The 27,131-nt window shown below is 44.7% G+C and overlaps 1 protein-coding gene across 3 annotated transcripts in view; it reads right to left on the bottom strand.

Moving 5' to 3' along the window:
- Window positions 1-27,131, bottom strand: part of LOC133110071 (kinesin-like protein KIF1B) — a 70,523-nt gene that overhangs the window by 20,411 nt on the left and 22,981 nt on the right. Inside the window, exons 6-22 of one of the 3 annotated variants that reach the window (XM_061219938.1) lie at window positions 26,738-26,916; window positions 25,676-25,787; window positions 25,090-25,167; window positions 24,067-24,132; window positions 23,941-23,958; window positions 23,639-23,714; window positions 23,160-23,238; window positions 22,580-22,722; window positions 21,670-21,711; window positions 13,312-13,451; window positions 11,216-11,295; window positions 10,697-10,772; window positions 9,879-9,958; window positions 9,470-9,576; window positions 8,720-8,806; window positions 8,013-8,193; window positions 7,417-7,489 (exon numbers count right to left, since the gene is read on the bottom strand). In XM_061219938.1, coding sequence (XP_061075922.1) covers window positions 7,417-7,489; window positions 8,013-8,193; window positions 8,720-8,806; window positions 9,470-9,576; window positions 9,879-9,958; window positions 10,697-10,772; window positions 11,216-11,295; window positions 13,312-13,451; window positions 21,670-21,711; window positions 22,580-22,722; window positions 23,160-23,238; window positions 23,639-23,714; window positions 23,941-23,958; window positions 24,067-24,132; window positions 25,090-25,167; window positions 25,676-25,787; window positions 26,738-26,916 — 1,617 coding nt within the window. Of the gene's footprint in view, window positions 1-1,297; window positions 5,414-7,416; window positions 7,490-8,012; window positions 8,194-8,719; window positions 8,807-9,469; window positions 9,577-9,878; window positions 9,959-10,696; window positions 10,773-11,215; window positions 11,296-13,311; window positions 13,452-21,669; window positions 21,712-22,579; window positions 22,723-23,159; window positions 23,239-23,638; window positions 23,715-23,940; window positions 23,959-24,066; window positions 24,133-25,089; window positions 25,168-25,675; window positions 25,788-26,737; window positions 26,917-27,131 lie in introns of those variants that run through there. The other 2 variants (XM_061219939.1, XM_061219940.1) reach the window with 2 other exon arrangements.

Genomic DNA, 27,131 nt, shown 5'->3' with positions numbered 1-27,131 from the left:
AATATTTTTTAGGCCTTTTTCAGCTTTATTGGACAGTATAGTATAGAGAGACAGGACGAATGGGAGCGAGAGAGAGGGGAAGACATGCGACAAATGTCAGACGGTCGGATTTGAACCGCCGACGTCGCGGCTCGCAATGAGCATCAGTCAGTGCTCTACAGGCAGCGCCACCGAGACACCCACATGTGAATTTCTTTATTTTAAGGGAGTGTTTACATCTACGGGTCCTGGGTCTCTTGTTAAGGTAAATGGAATCATGAAATCGAGCAAGACAAATCCAAGACAATGATCCCTAGAATACCAGAATTTTAACAGACTAAAATTTAAGGTATTCCAATGGCCATCTCAGTCCACAGGCTTGAGCTGTGAATCCAAATAATCTTTTAATATGATGGAGGAATGAGGGTGACAGCAGATGGGGCAATATATTAAAATTATATTATTAAAATGACTCATATTATTTTCGTTCACTCACTCACACCCAGTTTTTACAGAGGTAAAATAAGGCAAGTAGTACTGAAACACGTATCACCATGGTTACCAGCATAAATGGCATTTCAAATGGATGTGCCGTAAATACATCTTTCTGAAACAATGTGCCTTACTTTCTCTACTGTGGCGATATAGAGCCAATCATTTTATGCAAGAAAATGTGTGCACACCAACTGTAACGTTTCCATAGAAATAATAATTTTCTGCATAGAGATCAAATATCCCAAATAGGCCCAAAGATTCTTGTGGAAAAGTACATTCTATTTTCCTTGAACAATGTTTTTGTGAGAAGTGTGAGATTAATGAGATGTGTGTGAGATTAATGAAGGTCATTAATGCAGTATATACATTGCAAGCATGATAAATAAGCTCACATAACATATTAGACATGGGACACTAAGCAAATAGTGAATTGGTTCGGTCTGATGTTTCAGGAAAAAGACAAATGGTACCAAAATAACTTGACAGAGATGGTGCTTTGAGAATTTCTTTCAATATTCATGTTTTGAAAATACAATGGATGCTGAATTGAATCAGTCTAACAGTATCTTTGTTCGGATAATTCACAAAAGAAATGTCATCCCGACAAACTGATAAGATTTGAATGGGAGACTGGGCTGCATTGTGGGAAGACAGGAGGACAATGTACACCTGCCCACACAGACCTCAGAATACTGTCCATAATCACTGCAGTTACTCTGAACTAACAATGCAAGTCTGCTTGCATTCATCCTGGAAGACCCCTGTTTTTTATTGTTCAACTTGTGCTAGTACAAGATTTCACTCAGCAAGAAGGACAAGCATCGAAGTTGAATTTGGCAGTTTATTTTAGTTCATTCTGTCCTTTAAATGGCTATTCAGTGAGCGCAGGAGGCAACTTTTATAAACCAGCAAACCTCTCAAGAGAGCTCAAGTTTGGCCTTGAGGGCAAAGTGCTCACTCCTGAAACCCCACCCAACACCCTGACGGCAGGGTAGGTAACCCCTTGAAGGCACATGATATTTCTACTTCAGACAGCAAAAGTACAACACTGAATGAGGATGCAGAACAAAAACGGACTTCCTTACATTTCTATCCAGAATGAAGCGCTAACATAATTTTGCATTTCATTTTTATACAGACTTAATCGTCCTCCTCCGTGTTCAGTTAACAGTTAGCACCATTATATACTTTCAATAGCACATATTGCGGTAGCAGAAGCATAAGGCATAAATAGAAGATCACAGGAGACTGATATGGCATGCAAATTATAGCTTGAAAGAGCAGTACATGATTGACAACAAACTAATGTGTAGCTGGCAGCAATTGCAGGGAGTACTTCTAAAGCAAGTAAATGGCTTCAGGTGTTGATAACATTTGTTTTTACTTTTGGGGCCTGCTGACTGGAAATTGTGGCAACCAAAAAACATATTTTTGTAATAGTTTGTACATATTAAGAGAGCAGAACCCCAGACTAACGAATGAAACAGGATTCTGATTTCCCCAAATGTTATGAGAAGCCACAATACTGTAATCAGAATACCTAGAGCATTTCATGATGGAAAACCCAGGCTCTATTTAATGCTGTTTGAAGTGTTCCAGCTTTCAATGTTATAATCTAAATAAAACATGGTGTCTTAGGCAACTTCCAAAAACTCACACTTATTAACCTCTGTTCTAAAAACAGAAAATATAATGTAAAAACAAGTTTGGAATTGTCAAGGATGGCTTTAAATACTGAACATTAACGCTGTGAAATGTAACATTTCATAGACATGCATCGGTTTTCACAACTCTTTCTTGTGTTACAAACATAAAGAATAATTAGGCATAAAATTAGAGAGAAATAGTTAGGTGATAAAGACAAAAAAAAAGGTATTTAATATTGAGGCAGGATTGTAAATGCAGAGTAATGCTAATGTTGTGTTAGCAAATCAATAAGGCACTTTACTTTTGCCCCAGATAGAAAGCAACCCGACAAGAAATGTATGCTTTCTCTAACACTTCCTCTGAGTCTTTCGCAACTTACACAAGCCGTTCAGTGGAAAAACCATACAAACCCACTCATGTCTCTTCATCCTTGCCCTTCTTTAGTTTCCACAACCACAAACTTCACTTTCAATTTAAAATGATTCACTCAAATCAAAATCCATCTAGAAGATGGTTGACACCCTCAAAAACAATCGGTTTGAACATAAAAACAGTATTTTGGATTTCAACAACATACAAGCTTTTTAAACAAAATACATTTTTACAGATTAATGACATCGTAACAAACAATGAAACACTGTAGATGATCGTCAAGGATATTGTTATATGGCTTTTAAGCCCCAAAAGCTTTTCCTGAATTAGACTACAGCTTTTCCTGAATTAGACTGTGCACATTAAACCGGATACAGATACACTCAGTGAGCACTTTATTAGGTATTCATTAGATGTATCCTGTAGACTTATTAAGTCTTCTGCTGCCGTAGCCTATCCACTTAGAGGTTTGACGAGTTGTGTGTTCAGAGATGCTCTTCTGTATACCACTGTTGTAATGTGTGGTTATTTGCATTACTGTCACCTTCCTGTCAGCTTTGACCAGTCTGGCCATTCTCCACTGACCTCACTCATTAACAAGGCAACTGCTGCTCACTGTTTTTTTCCGCACCATTCTCTGCAAACTCTCGAGATTGTTGTGCATGACAATCCCAGGAGATCAGCAAGATATTCAAACCACCCTGTCTGGCACCAACAATAATTCCATGGTCGAAGTCACTTAGATCACATTTCTTCCCCATCCTGGCATTTGGTGTGAAAAACAGCTGAACCTCTTGACCATGTCTGCATAAATTTATATCTTCAGTTGCTGCCACATGATTGGCTGATTAAATATTTGCATTAACAAACTAGTGTACAGGTCTACCTAATACAATGCTCAGTGAGTGTACACATTTGAAGAGCACATAAACAAATTGCTTTCCAAGTAAATTAATCAAATATCATATGCTGACATTCTGAAACAAAATACAGCAGCCTCTCTACATAAAGCATAAGTAATTCCTTAGTTGGTTCATAGAGGGCTTGGTTTTCAACACTACTTGTCCATTATTTGTTTGCATTTGTAAAACAGTATGGAGGCCTCTGATGTACAGTAAATAGCAGGTTCCCTACATTTCCTGTGTTTAGTATCTGAGATCACTCAGTGGCACCATTGATACAGATGGGATGATGAAGAGCAGACAACACTCACAAAAGTATAACTTGTGCTTTTTCAATACATACAATTAAAAACTTGGATCAACCAACCACAAAACACACTCAAGTGTTCCAGTGCAAAAGAGAGAGGGGGAGAGAGGTCACAGTTTCAGCAGTGCAACTGAATGCAAACATCGCTGGATGTGTGAAGTCTTGCCGTTGCTTCTGTGACATCCCCACTGACGATGGGTTTGGCCTCTCCGGCGGGTCACACTGCCGTTTCCCGACCGGACTTCAGGTTCGGCGCGGACAGCTGCCGCCGCATCCGCGGTGGGGTGGTGAAGCCGTTGAAGTTGGCGGGCCGGTCGGTCTGTGCATAGTGCTGGAAGTTGCTGGGGCCGGCAGAGTTGCTGATGTCACTGTAGGGGGCGCTGTTGTAATGGCAGGGCCTGCGATGCTGCTGCTGCTGCATCGGGTGGTGGAAGTAGCGCTGCTGGGGGGCGGCCTGCTGCCTCCCCTGGTTGCCGGCATTGTGCAGGGACTCCATGGACCCGGAGGAGTGCCACTGGGGCGGGTTGCCCGGCTGGTGCTGAGGGCTGCTGTTGAAGGAGTTGCTGCGGCCCCGCACTTGCTGCTGGTTCCTATAGCTGTGTCTCTGGCCCTGAACACCCTGACCCGGCTCCACCTCTCTGGCCCGTCGCTGCGGAGACGGGCTGGGGGCACGGGGGCTCCGCTGAACAGCCACACCCATCTGCTGGTCCTCCTGCGTTTCCTCCTCCTGCAGGGCCTCCTTGGGCACCTTCAGCTCGATGACCTGGTTGTCGGTGATGATGATGTGGGTGCCGGGGCTCCAGGAGTTGCGGTGCTTGGGGTTGCTCTTGAAGGGGAAGCGCGGCTTGCGGTCTTCGGGCGGGATGAAGCGGTGGGGGCCGCTCTGTCGCCGCAGCTGCTTGGAGATCTCCTGCTGCTGGAGGTTCTTCAGACGCACCTGCTCCTGACGCATCCAGCGCATCTGGCCCCGCCGGAGGGACGTGTCATCGCCTGCCACCCGGGACGTCTGCTCGGCCTCGGCCTTGACCTCCGGGTAGGCCCTCACCTCCCGGGGGCCGTTGGCGGGAGGAGGAAGGACGGGTCTGTCCTGGTTCTCGGATGAGCTGATCAACGGCAGGATCTTCTCCATCTTCACCATCTTGTTCCTCAGGGCACGGATCTCCTCGTCCTTCATGTTGTTCTGCTGCTTGACCTCATGCAGGATGTCCTCCAGCTTGTCGATGTGCACCTTCAGGTCGTCCATGTCGCCCGGGCCCCGCCCGTTGGTCACAACGTCCTCGATGCGCTCCTCCCCCACCCCCACCGTGTCCCACACATCCCGGGCCACCGCACGCCACGAGTCCCGCTCGTTGGGGTCCTTCTTGCAGTACGTGGCGCAGAGCTCCTTCATCTTCACGATGGCCAGGGCCTCGATCTCCTGCCGGGAGTGCCGGAAGTCGTTGAGGGCCACCTCGTAGCAGATCTCCTTCACCGCCTGGATCTTGAGGTCAGAGATGGTGACCCATTTGGAGTCCTTGGTGATGCGGCGGTGCTGGGGAATCTGGTACATTTTGATTGGCTCTCGCCGTTTCCCACTGCTGGGCAGACCACACTTTTTCACAATGGTCTGCAGCTTGCTGGGAGGCAGCTTCTCTCTCAGTGAGGTGATTAGTCTCCAACTCTCCTCACAAGACCTCTTATCAGAGTCATCGCCACTATCAGAGTCTCCGTCCTTTAAAAAACAAAAACAAGATACAAACCAAAAACAACAAACCAAACCAAAATTTAAATGGGAAACAAAAATAAACTTAAAAGTGGCTTTTTAAAAATAAAGAATATATGTGAATATGCAAAAGAGAAAATATCATGGCCATAGGATATTCTGGGATGTTTCAAAGGGTAATTGAAGGTATTTTTTTAAATTATCAATCCACAGGCCAGAGCAATTCCAATCGTGCATATTAACAGAAAACACAAAGGCAAATGTATATAGGACTGGGATGTCAATGACATAAATAATAAAATAACGTATTTAATGAAAAAATGGACTAGGTACTCTGTGGTCTGAAAAGTTTTCTGGTTTTTGTTTTGATAAAAGCTGCACCCCGAGCATGCTGCAAAGTCATGCAAAAAAGTGGAGGCAAATTTCATGCACTCCTCCATTTGAAGTCCATGACAAAAGAGTGGGTTTAGAGTCCATCTAGTATTAGTACCACACCGAAGCTACCGCAGGTTTATTATACAGTAAGAAGACAGGAGAGCAGGAAAGTGAGTACAAGGATTGTTAATGCATTACACTACAAGATATTTCAGAGAAAATAGTGTCTCATTTTATACATAGGTAAATAGGTAATACAATGCATACATATAATAATCCAATATAAAATAACAAAAAATAAAGACAGACAGGTAATACTAAATAAGTGATTAGTACATATAATTTCATATGAAATGTTGTTCTGATGCTTTTGTGTGCAGTACAATAGGGATTCAGCTATCCATGACTAAAAAACATTTAAATGCGCTGTATTCCCCTAGCCCATACATACGGGACTAACTGCAGAAAGCAACGGGATGAATCGATATTATAATAAATTGTAAATTATATTAAATTCACTATGGAGTGACATATTATAGCATATGCATCACCCACTGCACTGTATAGCTGAACCCCTTTCTCTGGAAACTTATGAAGTGTTGAAAAGGCTTTCTCACTTGCTCAACTTCCAAAACATATCTCCCAAAATACTACCACTACTGTGTCTGTAAGAATGTTGTGTTAAAGCAATCTACAAGAAAAACAACTATAGGAAACCAGAAACCATGCAAAAGCAGCAAACCTGCGTGACTGTTATAATTTATCACAGCTGTGATTTTAATATTGGTTTTCCATACAGGAACTGCGAAAAGCCTGCAATTTGGGGCTCAAATATTGAGCAGTGCCAAAAGGATCGAACTGGGGGATAATCTTATGGGATTGACTATCCCCATGCAACACGTACTGAATGCTGTTACGCATGGCTGTTTTGAGTGTAAGAATGATACAATGGACCAAAAATGGAAAAAGTAAGAATTCTTGATTCCTCATTGGATTTACTCAAGACATTCAGCAAAAATATGAGACAAGGTATACATTTGGGTAAATATTTAGACAATGCTCCTTACTTAGAGTTCCATGCAAGAAGTCTGAGAATATGCATGCGTTTGCAATTAGAAGCCATTTTGAGAGCTGAGAGTGCAGAATTAGTGCTGGCCAGAATTCAACAAAGCAAAAAAACAAAAACCTCACTTAAAGAGACCCGCAACCCCTAAAAAACCATCTGATAAAACAATACCTTTTGATTTCTGTTTCATATTCCAGACATCACACAACATGCTTGAAAGCATTCTGAAATACTGATTAATTTACTTTGCTGAGCAGTTCCCCTGGAATATGGATTACCTTAGCTAAATACTGCAATTGGCTCTAAAATGTCAAAGGAACAGCAATAAGACTCTTACTGAGTTAAATTTTATACACTTATATATATATATATATATATATATATATACACTTATATTATATATATATATATATATATATATATATATATATCTATGTATATATCAAATGCTGTTGCACCGTAGATCAAAATAAACCTAAGCAAATATAAGTCTGAGAATGCACTGATTCACCATTGAATCACATTCCGATGACAATTTTTTGTGTATCTGTGACAACAAATCTGGGCTTACCAATCTCTGTTGTTCCAGAAGTTGGTCTGCTTCCTCCTTCTCTTTCTTGTACAAGATCTCCATTTCAGTCAGCCTGAGAAGCAAAAACACCTTTTATATAAGCAGTACGAAACGGCCAACATGTTTACTGTCAGCGTAACACTTTTTTCTGTCCGTATTAGAGTTGCCAACAGTATTACCCTCTTGTGCTCTCCATCAGTCACCCAGCCATGAAAGTGGCTGAAGCATACCTTGAGTACAGTTACCATTTTCCACAGCAGAAGACACAGAGCATACTCAAGAGCCAGGCCCTTTTGGCAGGAGAAGTATATGTCTCAATGATGAACTGGAAGCTCGAGGGATGCTAGGGCTAACTCACTCAGCCATATTAAGTCTTCACAACAAAGACACACATGTCCTGCTGCTGTAATCAATGTTGGCTAGTCACACAGTCCAGTCTTGAGCTCATAATGTCTGTATACACAGAGCCCTAGGGAGTAATGTCTTGAACATTTGTACGGGAGTCGATTGAAAACTGGGAGTTTGAAGAATAAATTGGGCAACAGCCGTGATGTTTAATAAGCCCCCGGCTGCCGGCGCAGTGTTAGTTACTCTACCTCTTCTCCATCTCGTGCTTCATGTCGATGCCCTGCTTCTCCAGAAGCTCCCTCTGGGCGAAGGTCCAGTCCACGGGCTCCGAGGGCGTCTCTGCCGACGGGGTCTTCTCCCTCTCCGCACGCGCCTGCTCCGGATGGTTAAACCGGAACACGTGGTTCTTTCCCATGATGATGCGGTTCCCTGGGGCATTAAAACACACACACACATACAGTCAGTCAGCGGGTTTGACTAAGAAACACGAAACAGCAAGTGTAAGAACTCGGTTTAAACATTCTTAGAAGGAGTCTCAGACATCTGCTCTGGGTAAAGTCCTCCCCCAGGCTGCACAGTACATGTGAATCTCATTAAACGTACCGGATATCCCTCCATTCACATTCTTCCATTCTATGCATTTAGCAGATGCTCTCATGCAGAACAACATTCCAACATTCTTTTACGCAGGGGGAATTCAGGTAATTTGGGATACTTCAGTTTTCAAGTCTTCAGGTGTAGACTCAGAAACTGAAGTAACGAAGAAGTATCCCAAATTCTCCAAATTGACCGTACAATTAATGAATACAGCTGGATTTCTACTGATGCAGATCAGGTTAAGTACCTTGCTCAAGGATTCAATGTAATATCTGGGAGATGCACAAGCAGCTGCCTAACTATTATGCTATCCTGCCCTCCGTCTACCTCTGGTGAAAGGAATGCTGGGAATCCTGACCTGAGCGCAGCTGCACTGAGGCACCCACTCGCTTGCCATTGACGTACGTCTCCGATCCTTCACAAGGCACCAACATGACGATCACCGCTGTACCAACAACAACAACATTATCAGGATTATATAACAATGTTTTTCTCTGGTTCTACCTATAATATGCATTTACAGTATTTGAATAGTTCACTGTATTTTAAAATCATATTGAAAGGGCAATTTTGACAATGTGTCTTAACATAGAGACAATCACATGATTAAAAATAACCTTTTATTTTTTATCTTTATTACCATTATAAGTGTTTACTAGGAGTCTTTCTCTGTCTCTCATACCCCAGCTGACAGACAGCCTGTGAGATTAATGGCTCTGCTTCTCCTAGAAGTGGGTAGCTAGCACATTCCGGTCTCACAGCAAGGTCAACAAGTTTATCTGGAGACTAAATAATAATACTCCTAGGTTGTCAGCATGTCTTCCTTGTATTGGCCTCCACCCTTGTGGAAAAGTGTGTTTAAGAGTCTATGACTGATTCAAATCAGAGAGCCAGTAAGCTCTGTCACTTTCAGTTATTTCTTTGCAAATAAATAAGAAAGTTAAACTCAAGCATATTGTTGTTTTACTGGGGATCTGTTTCATCAGACGATGCTCACCTGTGAAATGTAAAAAGGGCAATTTTCCGAACACATTTCAGTGTTAATTGTTTCCTTTATGAACAGAACAGACAGTGTGTCTCCAGTGAGAGGCCTGCTCCTCATACTCACCGTCTCCGTTAGCGTTCCTCTCACTGCGGAAAACGCAGTGCTCCTCTCTGATGTGGGCTCCACTGAGAACGATGTCCTGTCGTCTCTCAGCGTCTGCCTGGCCAACCCTGTGCCCAGAGACGCTGTGTTAGACCCAGAGCTCCCCCGAGCCATGAGCACGGTCATACACAGGAGGTAGCCCTCGCCCATTTTATATTTACCGCCACCAGCAGAACACATGATGGCCCATGAAATTTGGGGAGCTTTTTCCAATTTCAGACAAAACATTTTGGTACATTTCCACAGGTATCACTTTCAGGACATTCATGTGTGTGGATTTGCCCATGGATTAAGACCAAATTATAAGTGTGCAGTTACAGTACAGGGAAAATCCAATTATCCCCATTTTTCAATATAATGAGTCCATTACCTTGTAATACCATCTTTGATGTAATAAAGTAGACACTCTGACATCAAGGGGTCTTCATTCAAGTTCACCAGATGAGGAGTCTGTTGATTAATGAACTCACAGTGAGATTACACTGCACTGCAGATACTGCACAACACTGCACAGCAATATGAGCCTCTGTATGCTCAATACAATAGCCAACTCAACTGTAAATACATAAGAATTCCTACCCGGTGCCAAAAAGATGCTAGGACAGATACAGAACTTTAGCCGAAATTAATCAATTAATTACAATTGGAATAAACATGTTAACATGGGTCAGAAATACATACAGACAATTTTGCTGCCTGTCAAATACCTAAAACCACAAATATTTAATGATGCTAGAACGATATGACGAATACTAAAACAATACATATAGCAGTGCTTTTCTCCAGGGCAAAAAGATTTCAGCAGGATGTCAGCTACACTGTAAATAGAGAAATCTAATTTTTCCACGGCCCTTTTTAGCTAGAAAATAATCCAAGCGGGCTTTCCGAGACAAATATAGAAAACAGGAAAGGTTATGAAAGGAAAGATTGAAAAAATAAACAATGAAAAAGAGAAGAACAGTGGTTAGGAGAGAACTTGCAAAAGGGAAATGAAATAAGGACACTGGATTTGGGGAAACAGATTGTGCCTTATTACAACAGCTAAGAAAGTATCCAAGGCCCAGGTCCAGATATCCAACCATGTAAATTTTTATTACACCATAATAGGGTGGACTTCCAGCGTTGTCCAAGTGGGTGACAGTGGAGAGAAACCTTGAACATCCCCTGTCCTTCTGAGACCCCAATTACCTTTTTTGGTGAAAAAACTCCCAGTGTGCCCCCATCCTCCCGGATTGCCACGCCCATCTCAGCCAGGAGGGCCTCCCTAAAGGGGGGACAGGATCAAAATAACATCACTCTAATGCACAGATATGTATATACCAATGCACCAAAAACCGATGCAAACAATGTAAATTTAATGAAAATAAAAGTTGATTCATAAAAGTGGATAAATTAATTGAAAATAATTAGTGTGGGCTTTCTCTGTATTACATTTTGTCAAAAGAAAAGATTTCACTTATACTGTGTTGCACAAGTATTTGCACTTGTTTCCTGTGCGCACACTGCTTCAAGAAGAGGCTGTATAGTGGGGGGGGGGTTAATGCACTCTGACTTCCAGGAAAAGGCCAGAACAGAAGTGTCAGATTCCCTCTGGACTGGGGTATTGGAAAATGACGGACTGAGTGCAGTGGTGAGTGGTGTATGGTGGCTCCATCTGGACAAAATAAACAGAGACACACACATTGTTCTCCAATCCCCTTCCCTGACCTCTCCATGCGGATAGACTCCGTCTTTCGCAGTTTCTCCTCCCAGGTCTCGTTCAGCTCAGCGATGATCTTCTCAGATTCCTGTGGGTGGAAACAGGGTGTTTAGGGTGCGCTTGTTTTTCTAAGCTGGAAAAACGAAAAGGCAACAGTGACGTGATGCTTGTTTTTGTAAGAAGTGACCATTGTTTAGCAGCCCAGCACTGAACAGTAATATCACAGAACCTTCAAACCAGCAGATGACAAATTGGTTAGAACCGGTGGTTCAAAATATTACTAGTACAAATAAAGCCTTAAAACCAGAAACCGAACATTACATATCAAAATGGCTGCATTCTACACCCTCATCAGTTCTAAAGTCTTTTCAGATGGCGGCCTTCTTTAGAAAATTGAATGTTTCTGGCTGCTCTTTATGACCTGAAGATCAGTAGTTAAATGTGTTCTGCGGCTGATTCTTCAGAACATTTGCTGTAGTGCCATATCTGAGCCCCACACAAGTAAAGCAAGACTGCTAACATCAGAAAGACTGGCTGCAACACCTCAGTTAAATAAATAAATAAAATGACTCCCTCTCCACAGATGGTGAAGAGTAAAATATACAGTGTTTTTATGGCAGTGCAGGATGAGGTCAGGACTATAAACTGTCAAAATCAGATGTACAATATTGTCATAGATCTAGCATACCCAGTGTGTGCTTCATATTCAATGTTCTTGCAGCTGTTCTAGACAGTTAAGATTGAATCTGTCTGCTGCCTTTGGCAAAACAATTGTGAGGTGATGTGATGGCCTCTTAGTTATTTTTGTTGAAAGCCTTTGGATAATATTGGAATTTTCACTTGTAATTCTTCAAGAAATGCTATGAGTACTTGGGAGTTCTCAGAGCATTTTGTGTGGGTGTTAACCTTGGTGACCAGGTTAAATTCCTGAACTGGCTTAGTTTCCAATTATATCTGATTGTGTACACAATCTGTCCGTCCCCACCTTGCATTAAAACTGATAAGGTAACTTCCAAAAAGAAAAATGAATCATCCCGATTAAATAAGAAAAATATTATCCCAAATATTCCCTCAGTTTTTGCATCCAAAAACAACACTATACACCTCCAACTGGCAGCTAGGGTGTCAGTATCATGGGAACAGCCCCAAAATTCCCATGGAAACGGGAAATCGTACGGAGCAGAGAAGAGAAAAAGACAGAAGCAACGTGAGTATCCTGAAGCCTTTCCCTACAGACGGTGCTTTTCCAGCTCCGTACACCGAAGGAATATCTTCACTCGTGCCGATTGTTTCATGTGTAATGACATTTAAATCTGCCCTGGTATTGTCATATCCTGGATAAAATAAACATCAAACAATATTCTACAATAACTACCTAGCTAGATTTCACTTTAACCCCTTACGGGCAGATGTAACCTGCGCGTTACATCTCCCTTAACAGACGGATATGACACCAGCATTGTATTTGATCATATGACCGTTTTTTTAAAACACATGACCATTGAAATTCATTGCAATTCCTAGGCCTTTCTATGGGTTTTCTATAGGGTGCCTTAGTCCATAATGGGCTAAATTATAAATACCCAATAAATACTTGAGACTACTACAGACATCCCCAAAAAAAAGTTGCATGCCCCTGAGATCTTATCCTAAGGGCAGAAAAGACTAAACGCAGGCAATAACAATGCATATGGGGAGCCATCATCAGGGTTACCATGGTGATTAATGCCATTATACTGCTCAATAACAGCTATGCCATTTATTAAAGGTAACTTGATATTGCATTACCAGTGGCTGGATATGCACTTTGGGGAATTCTCACATTATTCTGGAAATAAACCCTCAGCTAAAATCACAAGCAGGGAAAAAAACACAGATTCTTTTATCAGAGAGAGGAGAGAGGTTAGCATTACCATCAATATTTCTGAGAATTTTCCACTGATGTTTAACACACTGATGAAGGCATCTACAGCAGCCACACATTTGTTGTGAACTAAAGGGAGTCACAATCCAGATATTGTTATGCTTTATGAAAGACCAGTTATTCTCAAATGATATGGAATTATCTGAGGGGAAGCAGTGAGAGAGCGGTTGACGGGGATACCTTGAGCCTCTCGATGGCCTCTTCCCCTCCAGGCGTGGACATGATGCGCTCCTGGATGCTGGAGACAGCCTGAAGGCCCAGGCCGGCCTGGCTGCTGAGAGCGCCTGAGGACGGGGAGGCGGACAAAGAGCCGAGGGGCGCTGTGGAGAAATGGCCAGGCCGTTGGTTCTCGGAGGACAGCATGTAGCTATGATTACCGTTGTGTATGTCTTTCAGGTCTGAGCCACGGAGGCGTTCAGGAAGCAAACGAAACAAAACAAACAAAAAAAGCAGACAATGGATCGAGAGAGAGAGAGAGAGAGAGAAAGAGGAGGAAAGTCGAGTGTGAGACACTCAAGTAGAGCTGAGGGGTCACAGTAAAAAGACAGCAGCAAGAAAACATTAAATCACAGGAGGAGGCCGTTTTCACACCAGGACACTGTTTAACACAACAATTTGTGTCTAAAAATCTTTAAGAACTCTCTCTATTCAGATGTACTTCACGAGAAAAACTGAACTAGTGGTATGCTGCTATTTGTGGTTTGCCTTTTCATAATGCTGAAATACCTGTGCATACCCACTCATGGGTACTATATTTATAGTGTTACAGCTGTCACGTTTCAGGTCTGTCTCACCATGTTTTATGTTGATTTATGTTTATTCGTGTTGTCTTAGTCACGTAGTGTCTTATCATGTATTATGTTAGTCTAGGTTCGTCATGTTGTTTAGTTTATTTCTTGTTACGATTTGTTTTCTCGTCATGTCTAGTTATGTTTTGTTACGATTATATTACCTGGTTATGTTGAGTGATTATCGTCTTAGTTTCGCTTTGTGTTATGTTTCGATGTATGTTTATTGTTACGTTAACTGGTCGTTGTTATGCATACACTTTTACATGTTTTTCCACAAACCTTGCGTTCCGCCTTTTCTCTCTCTGTCTCTCTCTCGTTCTGTCCTTCACTCCCCTAATGTTTCTATTTGTCTATTTACTAAAACTACTAACGCTAGATCAGGATTGGGTAGAAACTAACAAGACTAATCATGTGTTCATGTTACCTTACGTTTCTCGTGCATGTCATTTAGTAATTTACTAATGCTAGGGCAGGATAGGTTTATTACTAACGATTACTAATCTCCTTGTTTAACTTGTCATCCATCGCACCTGTTTTCCATTTCCTTGCTATGCTCTAACTAATTGTCTACACCTGTATTTATAGCCCAGTCGCGCAACTGTTCACTGCGAAATTGTCTGCCTCTGTTTACCACGCAACTCTTGAGCATTATTTACTGTTTGATTACACGTTACGATCCACGCCTGTTTACTGACCATCGACTATTGATTTCTGTTTTGTGACCTTCGTTTTGTTTCTTGACTACGTCCCCGCCTACCGTTTTTGTACTTTTGCCCCGCTGATTGTTTCATGGTTTCGACTCCCGCTTCGTCCACGACTACGCCTCTGCCTGCCGTCCGTCTGTTCATCTGCCCCGCTGACAGCTCTCCTGCTACCGGACCTCCCTGCACGCCTACCGACTACGAGATTGCCTCTTCCCTCGGCACCGTGCTTCTTGTTTGTTTTGTATTTGTTTGGCTGGATCTACGTGTATGGACTTTGCTTGTGTTGACTACTCTCCTGGGATTCGTCCCGAATAAAGCCCTGAGGGGTCTTTATATTACTATTGTTTCTGAGTCGTGCATTTTGGGTCCAACCCCCACGCACCCGTCTCAGAACAATTTCGCCAAAATGGACCCTGCTGACTCTACTGCCATGTTCCACGCCCTCCAGGAACAAGGAGCCATCGTCCGGCAGCATTCACAAGGAATCTCCGAACTTCACCTGGAGATTCGTGAACTGTGTGCGGAGATGAGGAGGCTTGCCGTCGCAGTCCTACCACAACCACGGGAGGAGCCTTCCCACCCACCCACATCCCCAGCGCTCAACCCCACGGGAACCTGCCAATTCCGAGAGCCCCAACAACCCCCTCCGGAGAGGTTTGGTGGAGAACCTGAGAGGTGCAAGGCTTTCCTTCTACAATGTGACTTCGTGTTCAGGCAACAGCCCCAGACCTACAACAGCGACGACCGTCGGATTGGCTATGTGATGGGGCTACTCAAGGGGAGGGCGTTGGACTGGGCTACGGCGGTGTGGTCCGGGGATTCATTCCCTCCTCTTTACCCAGTCTTCGCCGATGAGATTCGGAAGGTCTTCCAACACGCATCCAGCGACCAGGAGCCATCCCAGAGACTGATTGCTCTGCGCCAAGGACGGAAGACCGCGGCAGACCACTCCATCGACTTCCGCACCCTCGCGGCGGCTACTAGCTCGAACGATGCGGCGTTGGCAAATCTCTTCCTGGCCAGCCTGAGTGAGACGCTCCAGGACGAGTTGGCGCGACTGGACCCCATCACCCAGTTCGACCAGCTCGTGCGCACCACGATCCGCCTGGACAACCGTGCCAGACAACGTCGGTCGGAGAGACCGATCCTTCCTGGCAACCATTACCCCAGGCAGGGACCAAGTCCTCGACTGGAGGAGCAGCAGTCTGAGGGATCCGAACCCATGGACCTGTCCCGGGCCGGTACAAGGATCTCTACTGAGGAACGAGCACGCCGCAGAACCACTGGTTCGTGCTTCTACTGTGGGAGGCCGGGTCACACCCAGGCTCGGTGCTCCTTCAAGACCAGGAGACCAGTGGAGGTGAGAGCTGTCGACAGACATGAGGGGTCTGACAGAGACAACCATCGTCCCACGCTCACGACTCTCTTAATTCTGCCCGACAGAACGACCCGGATTAACGCGTTGGTGGATTCTGGAGCGGACGCCAATCTCATTGACGAAGTTTTGGTGTCTGAACTGAACATCCCCACCCTCCCTCTACCCCACCCTGAGAACGCGCAGTCGCTGGATGGAAGGACCTTCTGCCGCATGACACAAATCACCATTCCCTTACAACTGATCATTTCTGGGAACCATCGGGAGATGATCCAGTTCCGCGTCATCCAGTCCCCTAATGACCAACTCATCTTGGGATTACCCTGGCTCCAGAAACACAACCCCACGATCAACTGGAGTTCTAACCAAGTGCAAGCATGGGATCCGAAGTGCCATCTGTCCTGCTTGCGTTCCGCCCCACCACCAGCAGAGGGAGTGCCAGCTCTACCACAGACTCCCAAACCCTCCCTGGAGAGGGTCCCCTCTCTTTACCATGACCTGGGAACAGTGTTTTCCAAGACACAAGCTCAGTCTTTGCCGCCTCATCGACCCTACGACTGCGCCATCGAGCTCCTCCCTGGTTCGTCACTTCCCTCAAGTCGCCTATACAACGTCTCCAGACCAGAGAGGGAGGCGATGGAGAAATACATCCGTGACTGCCTGGCTAACGGACTAATTCGCCCTTCTTCCTCTCCCGTCGGTGCGGGATTCTTCTTTGTTCAGAAGAAAGATGGCTCCCTACGCCCGTGCATCGACTACAGGGAGCTGAACAACATCACGGTGAGGAACAAGTATCCTCTGCCCCTGATGGACTCCGCGTTCCACCCACTTCACGAGGCCACCATCTTCACCAAGTTGGATCTCCGCAACGCTTACCACCTGGTCCGTATCCGCGAGGGCGATGAATGGAAGACCGCCTTCAACACCTCTCTCGGACACTTCGAATACCTGGTCATGCCATTCGGCCTCACCAATGCTCCTGCTGTGTTCCAGGCCCTGGTGAATGATGTTCTTCGGGACTTGTTGGGTCGCCATGTGTTCGTCTACCTGGATGACATCTTAATCTACTCCACCAATGCCAAGGATCATGAATACCACGTCAGGCAAGTCCTACAGAGACTCCTGGAGAACAGACTATTCGTCAAGGCGGAGAAGTGCGTCTTCCACTCCGACACAGTTGAGTTCCTGGGGTTTATCCTTGAGAGGGGACGGATCAGGGCGGATCCCAAGAAGATTCTGGCAGTTACCAACTGGCCCACACCCACCTCACGTAAGCAGCTCCAACGCTTCTTGGGATTCGCCAACTTCTACCGAAGGTTCATTAGATCCTATAGTCAAGTGGTCTCTTCTCTAACCAAACTCACGTCCCCTGCGGTGCCATTCCGGTGGAGCTCCGAAGCTGAGACGGCCTTCACCAAGGTCAAGAGACTGTTCTCTTCCGCTCCCATCCTGGTACACCCCGACCCCACCCGCCAGTTTGTGGTCGAGACGGATGCTTCCGACACAGGGGTGGGAGCAGTGCTCTCTCAGGTGGCGGCCGCTGACAACCGACTACACCCCTGCGCCTTCTTCTCCAAGAAGCTGTTCCCGGCGGAGAGGAACTATGACGTTGGGAACCGAGAGCTGCTAGCAGTCAAACTGGCGTTGGAGGAGTGGAGACATTGGCTGGAGGGGTCCGAGAAGCCGTTCATCGTTTGGACCGACCACAAGAACCTGGCATACCTCCAGACAGCCAAGAGGCTGAACTCCCGACAGGCCAGATGGGCACTGTTCTTCGGGAGGTTCAACTTCTCACTCACCTACCGCCCGGGTTCTAAGAACGTTAAGCCTGACGCCCTTTCTCGCCAGTTTAACACCTGTCCTGAGCGTGAGGTTCCAGAGAACATCCTTCCGGCCTCCTGCACCGTTGGGTCCGTCACCTGGAAGATCGAGTCGGTGATCCAGAGGGCTCTACGGGATGAACCCGATCCTAGGCCCAACCCCGGATTACGCCTATACGTTCCCGCAGCCGCTCGGACACAGGTGCTGCAATGGGCCCATTCATCCCTCCTTTCCTGCCACCCCGGCTTTACCCGCACCTTGGCGGTGCTGAAGAGGAGATTCTGGTGGAGCTCCATGATCCCTGACACCAGGCGCTTCATCAAGGCATGTACCACCTGTGCCAGAAGCAAGGCCTCCCACCAAGCCCCTGCTGGTTTACTCCAACCTCTGCCTGTGCCCAGCCGACCCTGGAGCCACATCGGCGTGGACTTTGTTACCGGACTTCCCCCTTCCGAAGGTAACACCACCATCCTCACTGTGGTGGACCGATTCAGCAAAGCGGCACACTTCATCCCCCTGGCTGGATCGCCCACCGCCCAAGAGAGGTTCTGGTGAGAGAAGTATTCCGCATTCACGGACTTCCCTCGGACATCGTTTCTGACCGCGGCCCCCAATTCAAGTTTGGAAGGCATTCTGCGTGGCCCTCGGGGCCACAGCTAGCCTCTCTTCGGGCTACCACCCTCAGTCCAATGGCCAAACGGAGAGGGCCAATCAGGACCTGGGGGCCGCTCTACGCTGCGTATCGGCAAAGAATCCAGCCGGCTGGAGCAAGATGCTAACCTGGGTGGAATACGCACACAACACCTTACCCTGCGCCGCCACCGGGAAATCTCCGTTTGAGGTCTCCTTGGGCTACCAACCTCCACTGTTTCCTGACCAGGAAGCCGAGATCGCTGTTCCCTCCCTCGCCATCCACATGAAACGGTGCTCCAAGGTTTGGAGGGATGCCAAGGCCGCGCTGCTAAGCACGGCAGATCGTAATCGGCGTTTTGCTGATCGCCACCGCACTCCAGCTCCGGCCTACAAACCAGGTGACTCCGTCTGGCTGTCCACTAAGGACATTCCCCTCCAAGCCACCTCTCACAAGCTACAACCCCGCTTTATTGGTCCCTTTAAGATCCACAGAATCATCAACCCTTCCTCTGTTAAACTGTCACTCCCTGCTTCCCTTAAGATTCACCCCACATTCCATGTCTCATGTATTAAGCCTGTATCCTCTCACCCCATATGTCCCCCGGATCCCCCACCACCTCCCCCCCGCATTATTGACAACCACCCTGCATTCACTGTTAAGAAACTCTTGAACATTCGTAAGAGGGGCCGTGGGGTGCAATACTTGGTTGACTGGGAGGGCTATGGCCCTGAGGAGCGTTCCTGGGTCGCTCCCAGTCTCATTCTGGACAAATCGCTCATCAGAGACTTCCATCGTGACCACCCTGATAAATTCCAAGGACCGCCAGGAGTCGGTCGTTAAGGGGGGGGTCCTGTCACGTTTCAGGTCTGTCTCACCATGTTTTATGTTGATTTATGTTTATTCGTGTTGTCTTAGTCACGTAGTGTCTTATCATGTATTATGTTAGTCTAGGTTCGTCATGTTGTTTAGTTTATTTCTTGTTACGATTTGTTTTCTCGTCATGTCTAGTTACGTTTCGTTACGATTATATTACCTGGTTATGTTGAGTGATTATCGTCTTAGTTTCGCTTTGTGTTATGTTTCGATGTATGTTTATTGTTACGTTAACTGGTCGTTGTTATGCATACACTTTTACATGTTTTTCCGCAAACCTTGCGTTCCGCCTTTTCTCTCTCTCTCTCTCTCTCTCGTTCTGTCCTTCACTCCCCTAATGTTTCTATTTGTCTATTTACTAAAACTACTAACGCTAGATCAGGATTGGGTAGAAACTAACAAGACTAATCATGTGTTCATGTTACCTTACGTTTCTCGTGCATGTCATTTACTAATTTACTAATGCTAGGGCAGGATAGGTTTATTACTAACGATTACTAATCTCCTTGTTTAACTTGTCATCCATCGCACCTGTTTTCCATTTCCTTGCTACGCTCTAACTAATTGTCTACACCTGTCTACACCTGCATTTATAGCCCAGTCGCGCAACTGTTCACTGCGAAATTGTCTGCCTCTGTTTACCACGCAACTCTTGAGCATTATTTACTGTTTGATTACACGTTACGATCCACGCCTGTTTACTGACCATCGACTATTGATTTCTGTTTTGTGACCTTCGTTTTGTTTCTTGACTACGTCCCCGCCTACCGTTTTTGTACTTTTGCCCCGCTGATTGTTTCATGGTTTCGACTCCCGCTTCGTCCACGACTACGCCTCTGCCTGCCGTCCGTCTGTTCATCTGCCCCGCTGACAGCTCTCCTGCTACCGGACCTCCCTGCACGCCTACCGACTACGAGATTGCCTCTTCCCTCGGCACCGTGCTTTTTGTTTGTTTTGTATTTGTTTGGCTGGATCTACGTGTATGGACTTTGCTTGTGTTGACTACTCTCCTGGGATTCGTCCCGAATAAAGCCCTGAGGGGTCTTTATATTACTATTGTTTCTGAGTCGTGCATTTTGGGTCCAACCCCCACGCACCCGTCTCAACAGCTATAATTCTTGAGAACATATGCATACCTCTGCCCACAGTGCTGGCACTCATAACGGAACACTGCCCAGGATTTAAAGCAAAAGTGTGTCAAAGCATACCAAGCTTTCCCATGAAAAATAACCAACAGCTGGCTAAATCAACAGAACGCGTTAATCCAACTGAAGGCAATGCGCATATCGAGTAAATGATTTGTGAGTCAACACAGTGATGAATTTGTAAAACCTCAGTCCCAATTAAACTGAATAGGAAGTATCAGTATCAGTATATGTTAACCAGAGAGACTGGAATAGGTGTGAAAACGGCCTTGTACAAAGGGTTAGGTGGAGGAACAACACAGGCAAGCAGGTCACAGAGAGCAGGGCAAAGAGCAATGAGCCAATGGGGTTGTGGGTAACATGCTGCAGGGTAATCGGATCTTTTGGTCTTGTGTCACTGTACAGTGCAACAGCAAGTCACCTCCGCAACGTGCAAAATGTCACTCAGGTCACACTAGCTCTGGAGCCAAAAATATGTTTTTAAATATACAGAAAAGAAGAAAAGGAAACTGCTCAAACTGGAGGACCTGCTGCTGTGACACTGAAAGATGAAGCCCTACTAAAGTATCTGCCCCATTTCGTGGGGTTGGTTGATTAGGGTTTTTGGCAGTGTGCTACACTTGGAAACTATTCAACCCGAGTGCAGTGTCATCATCCGAGAAGTCTGTACCACAAAGAGCTCTACAACAATACAGTACAACAGCTGCCACATCTCCATTTTAAATTATTCTTTATAAAAAAAATAAAAAAATAAAAGAAACATTTCTGTGCAAATATACATCCACGAAAGTAATGATGCTACCAAACTTCTTAGCACAATACAGTTGAATGCTAATGGAATGTGATTTAATTGTATAAACCAGTATTAGATACAAGACATGGGGTATGGCAGCGGTAGTCAGTACCTCAGAAGTTTGCCCATCTACACCAGAAGTGTCCTAGTTTCATTAGCATTCAACCTTTCTCAAACATAAAAATGCTCTGCGCAAATGGTAAGAACTGCAACAGAGTTGACTATGCCAACAAACTACTGTACATGCGCACTTTAATCCCGGGCATCTCGTTTCTTCCTGACTCCTAATGCTCATGCAAAGCACAGGGGATTGTTTGGGTGTCGGGGGGGGAAGCAGCGAGTCAGCTCTCAGGAGAGAAGGGAAGAGCAAGACAGTGGCAGTACCACCAGGGGAATACACACATTTGCTTCCACTTCCTGGGTAATCATCTCCCATTGGCTCGACTGAACGGAAACAGGCAAACACGAGAGGGGTCAGAGGTACGATTAGTACTACAGACTGGCCAGGGTGGAGATTTTAGATGTTAGAGGAGAATGAATGGCACATTCACACAGGAGACATTTGAAGGACAAAGACTAAATGTCACAAAGATACAACCTCATATAGGATGCTATACATGCAGGAAAAACAGTCTGATTTATCAGTTATTCACAAATACAGGAATTGAATGTACTGTATCAAAGCAGTAGGTAAAAAGCTACTGTTTTATATAACATCAGTTTGAACAATTCATTCCACAGTCATCCTATAAGTATAAACAGCACATTTAAACATAAATTTTACATTCTTTACATCTATGTTGAGTCCTGGGTAAAATTAGGAAGGTGAAATTTTGGGAGAACATTTCAAAAGGCTTAGTGAAGTGCTCTCGTTTAGTTCTGCTACTCAGTTTTAGCCGTTGTACAATATCCAAGAATAAACCCTTGATTACCGGTGTGCTGTGATTGAGGTTACAGCAATTTTACTTTTGACTTATTTTCTCCCATTCATGATGTCACTTACACATGCAGGCAGTATAGTTAATTTCTTCATATAATGATGTACAGTGCAACTGCATGCGCATTGAAACTTGTCTTCATCTACATTATTGGCATGTATGGACTCACTGTATGGACTATTCTGCAAGTTCCCTTAGATACGCAAGTGTCTTCTACACTACTGTACGTGTAACAGCTCCATGTAAATTGGTGCTGGTAAATGGAGTTGTGTGGCATATGGGGTAAGATGTTTGATAGAAAGAGAGTGTAAATGGCTGGGTTCCTTTCTCTGCCAGTGTGCCCTGCTACAGGCAGAGCTGGGCGGCTGACTCACCATCCAGGATGTCGCCCAGGCCTTGAGCCCGGAGCAGGTCCTTCAGACGTGTGACCTCGTCCTTAAGCTCACGCACCAGCTTGTTGTTGGGGTCTTCGTTGATGACAGCATTGCACTTGATTTGTTTAGCTCGGTCTGCGTATCTACGGAGACAAGCGGAGGCAGGGAGTGAACAGTCACACAGAGATGCGGACAGGACCCCTGACTGATGGTAACGGTTTACTGCCTGCTCCTCCAGACTTTTTGTGCAAGGAATATAGGACATCTATGGACTGATATCAAAATATCTTTAAAATTACATCGCATCACTGTTTTTTCTTTTCACCTGCTGACACGGCAAAATATCCTGTATTTACATGCCATTTTTCTCACCTCAATGCTCTTAAAGGAACGCCAGCCAATAGCAATGCAGGAATGGTGTGCCTATTAGCATATTGCATCAAGGTGTGTGTCACCGCTACGACATTCACTTAGGTTGTTGAAGTATTCGGTTATGTTCATGAAATGCGATGTACCCATTAACGTAAGCTTCTGCAGTGTGTTAATGCATTCTGTTACATTACATAGAAATGCGCCCTACCGTAGTGTGCTGAGGGTCTCATCGTAGTTGATATCAGCTGGGCTAAGAGCTGCCACCATGGCAGTCCTAGAGTTGCCACCTGAGGCACACAACAGTACGGTCACTTAAAGCCACATTCACACTTAAAAGCATTAAATCCTGGATATCTTTAAACATCTTCCTTAATGGCCGAATTATAAACCTGGCTTAAGCAGTTGGACAAGAGATGCTGCTGCTTTTCTGAAAAAAGGGGCAAAACCGTTTCAGAGAAGCACATGGGAGTGGCCAGCATATTGTACTGCCAGACGACTTTCATAATCAGTGCAGTCATGTATAAACATCTGCTCTCAGCAAGGATAATGGGGGAGAGACAGACACTTCATTATGACTCATTCTTCTTTGTGGCTGTCAGGGAGAGTGGAGAGGAGACGCATGCTTTTGTGGAAACGAACCGAACAGGAGGAGCCTAGCTATTAGCATTTTAGCATGAAAGTTCATACCTAAATTCTCTCTGAGCAGCCAGGTGAGCACAGAGTCTCTGTACGGAATGAAGTCAGACTTCTTCTTCTTCTTGCTCTGTTTCAAATGAACAGAGCATTTCAGTGGAGAAGGGAAAGAATATCAACTGACAATCAGAATTAGTCCTGACTACATACAGCAGAAAACGAGGAAAGCAAGAAAATGAGAGATGGGTAAGACATTTTGGGGATGAAGAATGAATAAACTGATGTGTGTTTACAGATGTCTGTTCTACACGCCTGTCTGCAGCAGTTACTGGTTGAAAACAGTTGAGGGGGTTTACCTTGCTGGTACTGTAATCCTGAGCAGAGAAGCAGAGGCAGGAGAGAGAACAAGACAAGAGGAAGATGTTACAGCACACCAGGCTGGGGTCTGCCAGTCTCGGAAATCACAAAGACCCAGAACTTACCACCTCGGCCAGGGCTGAGATGACTTTGCCTAATGTGGTCAGAGATTTGTTGATGTTTGCCCCCTCCTGAAACGGCAACAGTGGGAAAGAGCTATGTCATACCAATCAACCACGGGGCCTCCAAAACTACAATGCGAAAATAAATACAATGCATCACTAATCGCAAGGTAACCGTTAAAAGTTACATGTCATAAGTAAGCAGGAGCTTGACACTCATGCTGTCCTTAATTTGTCTACTTCATTTGTCTACTTTTTGTGACTCTTTATCACGGCTTGCAACCATTTGGTTCCCATTTGGCAACTTGGTCAAACAGGTCACCAAGCAGCTGATGTCTACTACTGAGTTCTCTAAAGAGATTGAAGAGAAAGGCCCTCAGTGTGAATATTTGATATTTGATGTTTCAATGTTTCAATGTTTGAAAGAGTGGGAAAGACGGAACATATACAAAGTAGCTATTATGGCCTGATGATGCAAGAGCCAACCATGACGAGAACCTTTCAATGCAAAAACATACTGTAATTTATAGCCATTGTATGCACTAAATGAGTAAGGGGATTTAGAATTAGAGTTCAGAATTAGATCTCAAAAGTGAAAAACTGGTGCATCTTTTTAAAGAAGGATGTTCGGTAAATTATTCAATAATCTGTAATATCTTGAAGCACAAACAAACCCACAATCAATGAAAGCACATAGTTACAAATATGCTGAGCAATATGTATGATTTTACAGGAATTTTTAGTTTTAGAGATGGTGTACTGCTAAATATCCATACATTTCTGTCACCACCACATTTAGGCATACAGTAAAATCCCTCTACTTAATGCCCATTAGACACAGTCACACACTCCAATTTCTTATTTTCTCTAATGAGAACGCTAACGATTTCACCACAAAATAAGTGTGTTCCTTTCCTCTGGGCTTCCTGTGGGGCAGGTCTCCAGAAATAGCCGCTAAGGAAGAGAACGGCAGGTCGCGTGGCCGCTTATGGGAACGGCAGCTCGGCGTGGTTAAATTAGACGCACCTTTAACCTTGTCCCTTTCGCCCCTGTCGAGTCAGCTCGCTCGCTGCCTGCCAGGTCCACCAGACTGATCTTGCTGACCTGTAACCCGAGAACAGAGGAAACTTGGAGCAACGACAAAATAAAAAATCTCTGCAGGGGAGAGGATAATAAATCTCAATGCAAACGGTGCAGTTTTAAATCAATTACATATGGCAAATGTCCGTTATTTTACGACATACAAGTTGTATGGTAGGAGACAGCTGTTAAAAAACAAGATATACTTTTTTTCCATGAGTGTACATTGCCGATAAACTTCATTGTAGATTATTTTATTTAAATTTAGCCAGGAAGGGCAACTGAGAACAAACTGTCTTTGAGAACTGACTTAATGAGATAAAAATGGTAATAAATGCAGACAAATTGCCAGTCCACTGTCAGGAGAATGGTTAGTTGCCCAGACTGAAAGAGACAATTCTGGAGAAGAAACAGACCAAACATTTCAATGTGTGCAGTATTCTGTACTTAAGCGGTAGGTTAAAGTAATTTTTTTGTGAACTGGATTCTGTTGGTAATGTAGGTGCCATTTCAGGGTGTGAGAGAGTCTCACTTTCTCTGTGGCGAGGTCAGTCTCACTGTCATGCTTCTTCTGCGTGAAGACGATGGTGAAAACTGCATGGGATCGACTGCTGGTCTCATTCATGTTGGTGGCAGCAACAGTCCTGTGGGAACAGCTCGACCAGATCAGTGGATGGCAAACCAATAACAACAAAAAACATAATTTTCATCTTTTCTTTCAGAATATTTCCACAGAAGCATAATTGAAGCCAGTCGAGTGGTTATGGTGTGAAATCAGTCGCTATAAATATTCTGGTAATGTGCAGAAAAATATGTAAACGGGGGATAATTTCCTGGGTGAAATAATTTACTGCTTCTCTGAAGAACACAGAAAGCTCTGGTGTGCATTGCACGTATGCAAGGCATGTATGAACGATATCATTCCTCTGCTCGTGGGCTACTATGCTCCTCAATGGCATTTCAACATGCAGTATTCCTGGAACGCAGACTCATAACGCATCAATGAATCAGGCCACAGAGATGAATAACGGAAGACGACTAATAAGCAGAGGGGGAAGTCATGGGCACAGAAACACATGCGTGTTCCAACCATCAAACTTCTCAGAAAACAATGTCTCTCGTTAAAATTCCCCGGACGTGCATTTCAAATACACATGATACCTTGTGTAAATAAGACAGCTTTACAGTTGCTGTAAGGTGTATTTCATCACTTTGAGTGAGGAAACCGAGCTAGTGAATGCACAAAAATGAAAATGAAATTGAACATCTTGTCTAAGTCTGGTAAGTCCGAACAAATGGATTTTTCCCCAAATATTGGTGTATTCCACTAATGCATTAAGCACAAACATATCTATAGATTCAGGTCTATAAAGAAGATAAATAAACCATAGGCCATTCAACAAATATCTGGAGAAGAATAATAAAGCTGAGAAACTTCATAACCAAAATCTAATAAAGTGGGATTATGGAGAGGAAATGCCTCCGATGACGATGCCATTTTGGAATATTAAAAATGGCACTTTTACAAAGAACATTGGGCAGGGTCATAGAGTCAGCTCATAGATCCTCTATATTCTCCTCTCCTGAGGCTCACCTGGCCTTGTTGCCGGCGTCCATCAGGTCGGCGATGTCGGTGTAGGAGGTGACGGCCAGCTTGGACAGGTCCTCCACATAGGGGCCCAGCAGGGGGTGCTCTCGAACCCGCAGGTGGCCTTTGTTCTTGGGGTTCAGCAAGTCCCGCACCCTCTCGCAGTAAATCTCCATGTAGCTGACCTAAAACACAACTCTCTGCAATGAGTCACTCATTTCACAAACACCTGCTGAAACTTTAACAAGGACCGTGGCTTTCTCATGTTTTTACCAGCCAATATGAAATACTATTTCTGTCCTTCCTTTAGATATTTCCCACATTCAACAAAAGTGGAAATTATGACTGATGACTGATCAGGGATCAAAAATTCCTTTGCTAATGTAAGAGTTTTTATAAC

Source organism: Conger conger, chromosome 14 (assembly GCF_963514075.1).
Source record: "Conger conger chromosome 14, fConCon1.1, whole genome shotgun sequence".
NCBI classification, from domain to species: domain Eukaryota; kingdom Metazoa; phylum Chordata; class Actinopteri; order Anguilliformes; family Congridae; genus Conger; species Conger conger.
This window is presented reverse-complemented; position numbering and strand designations above follow the sequence as displayed.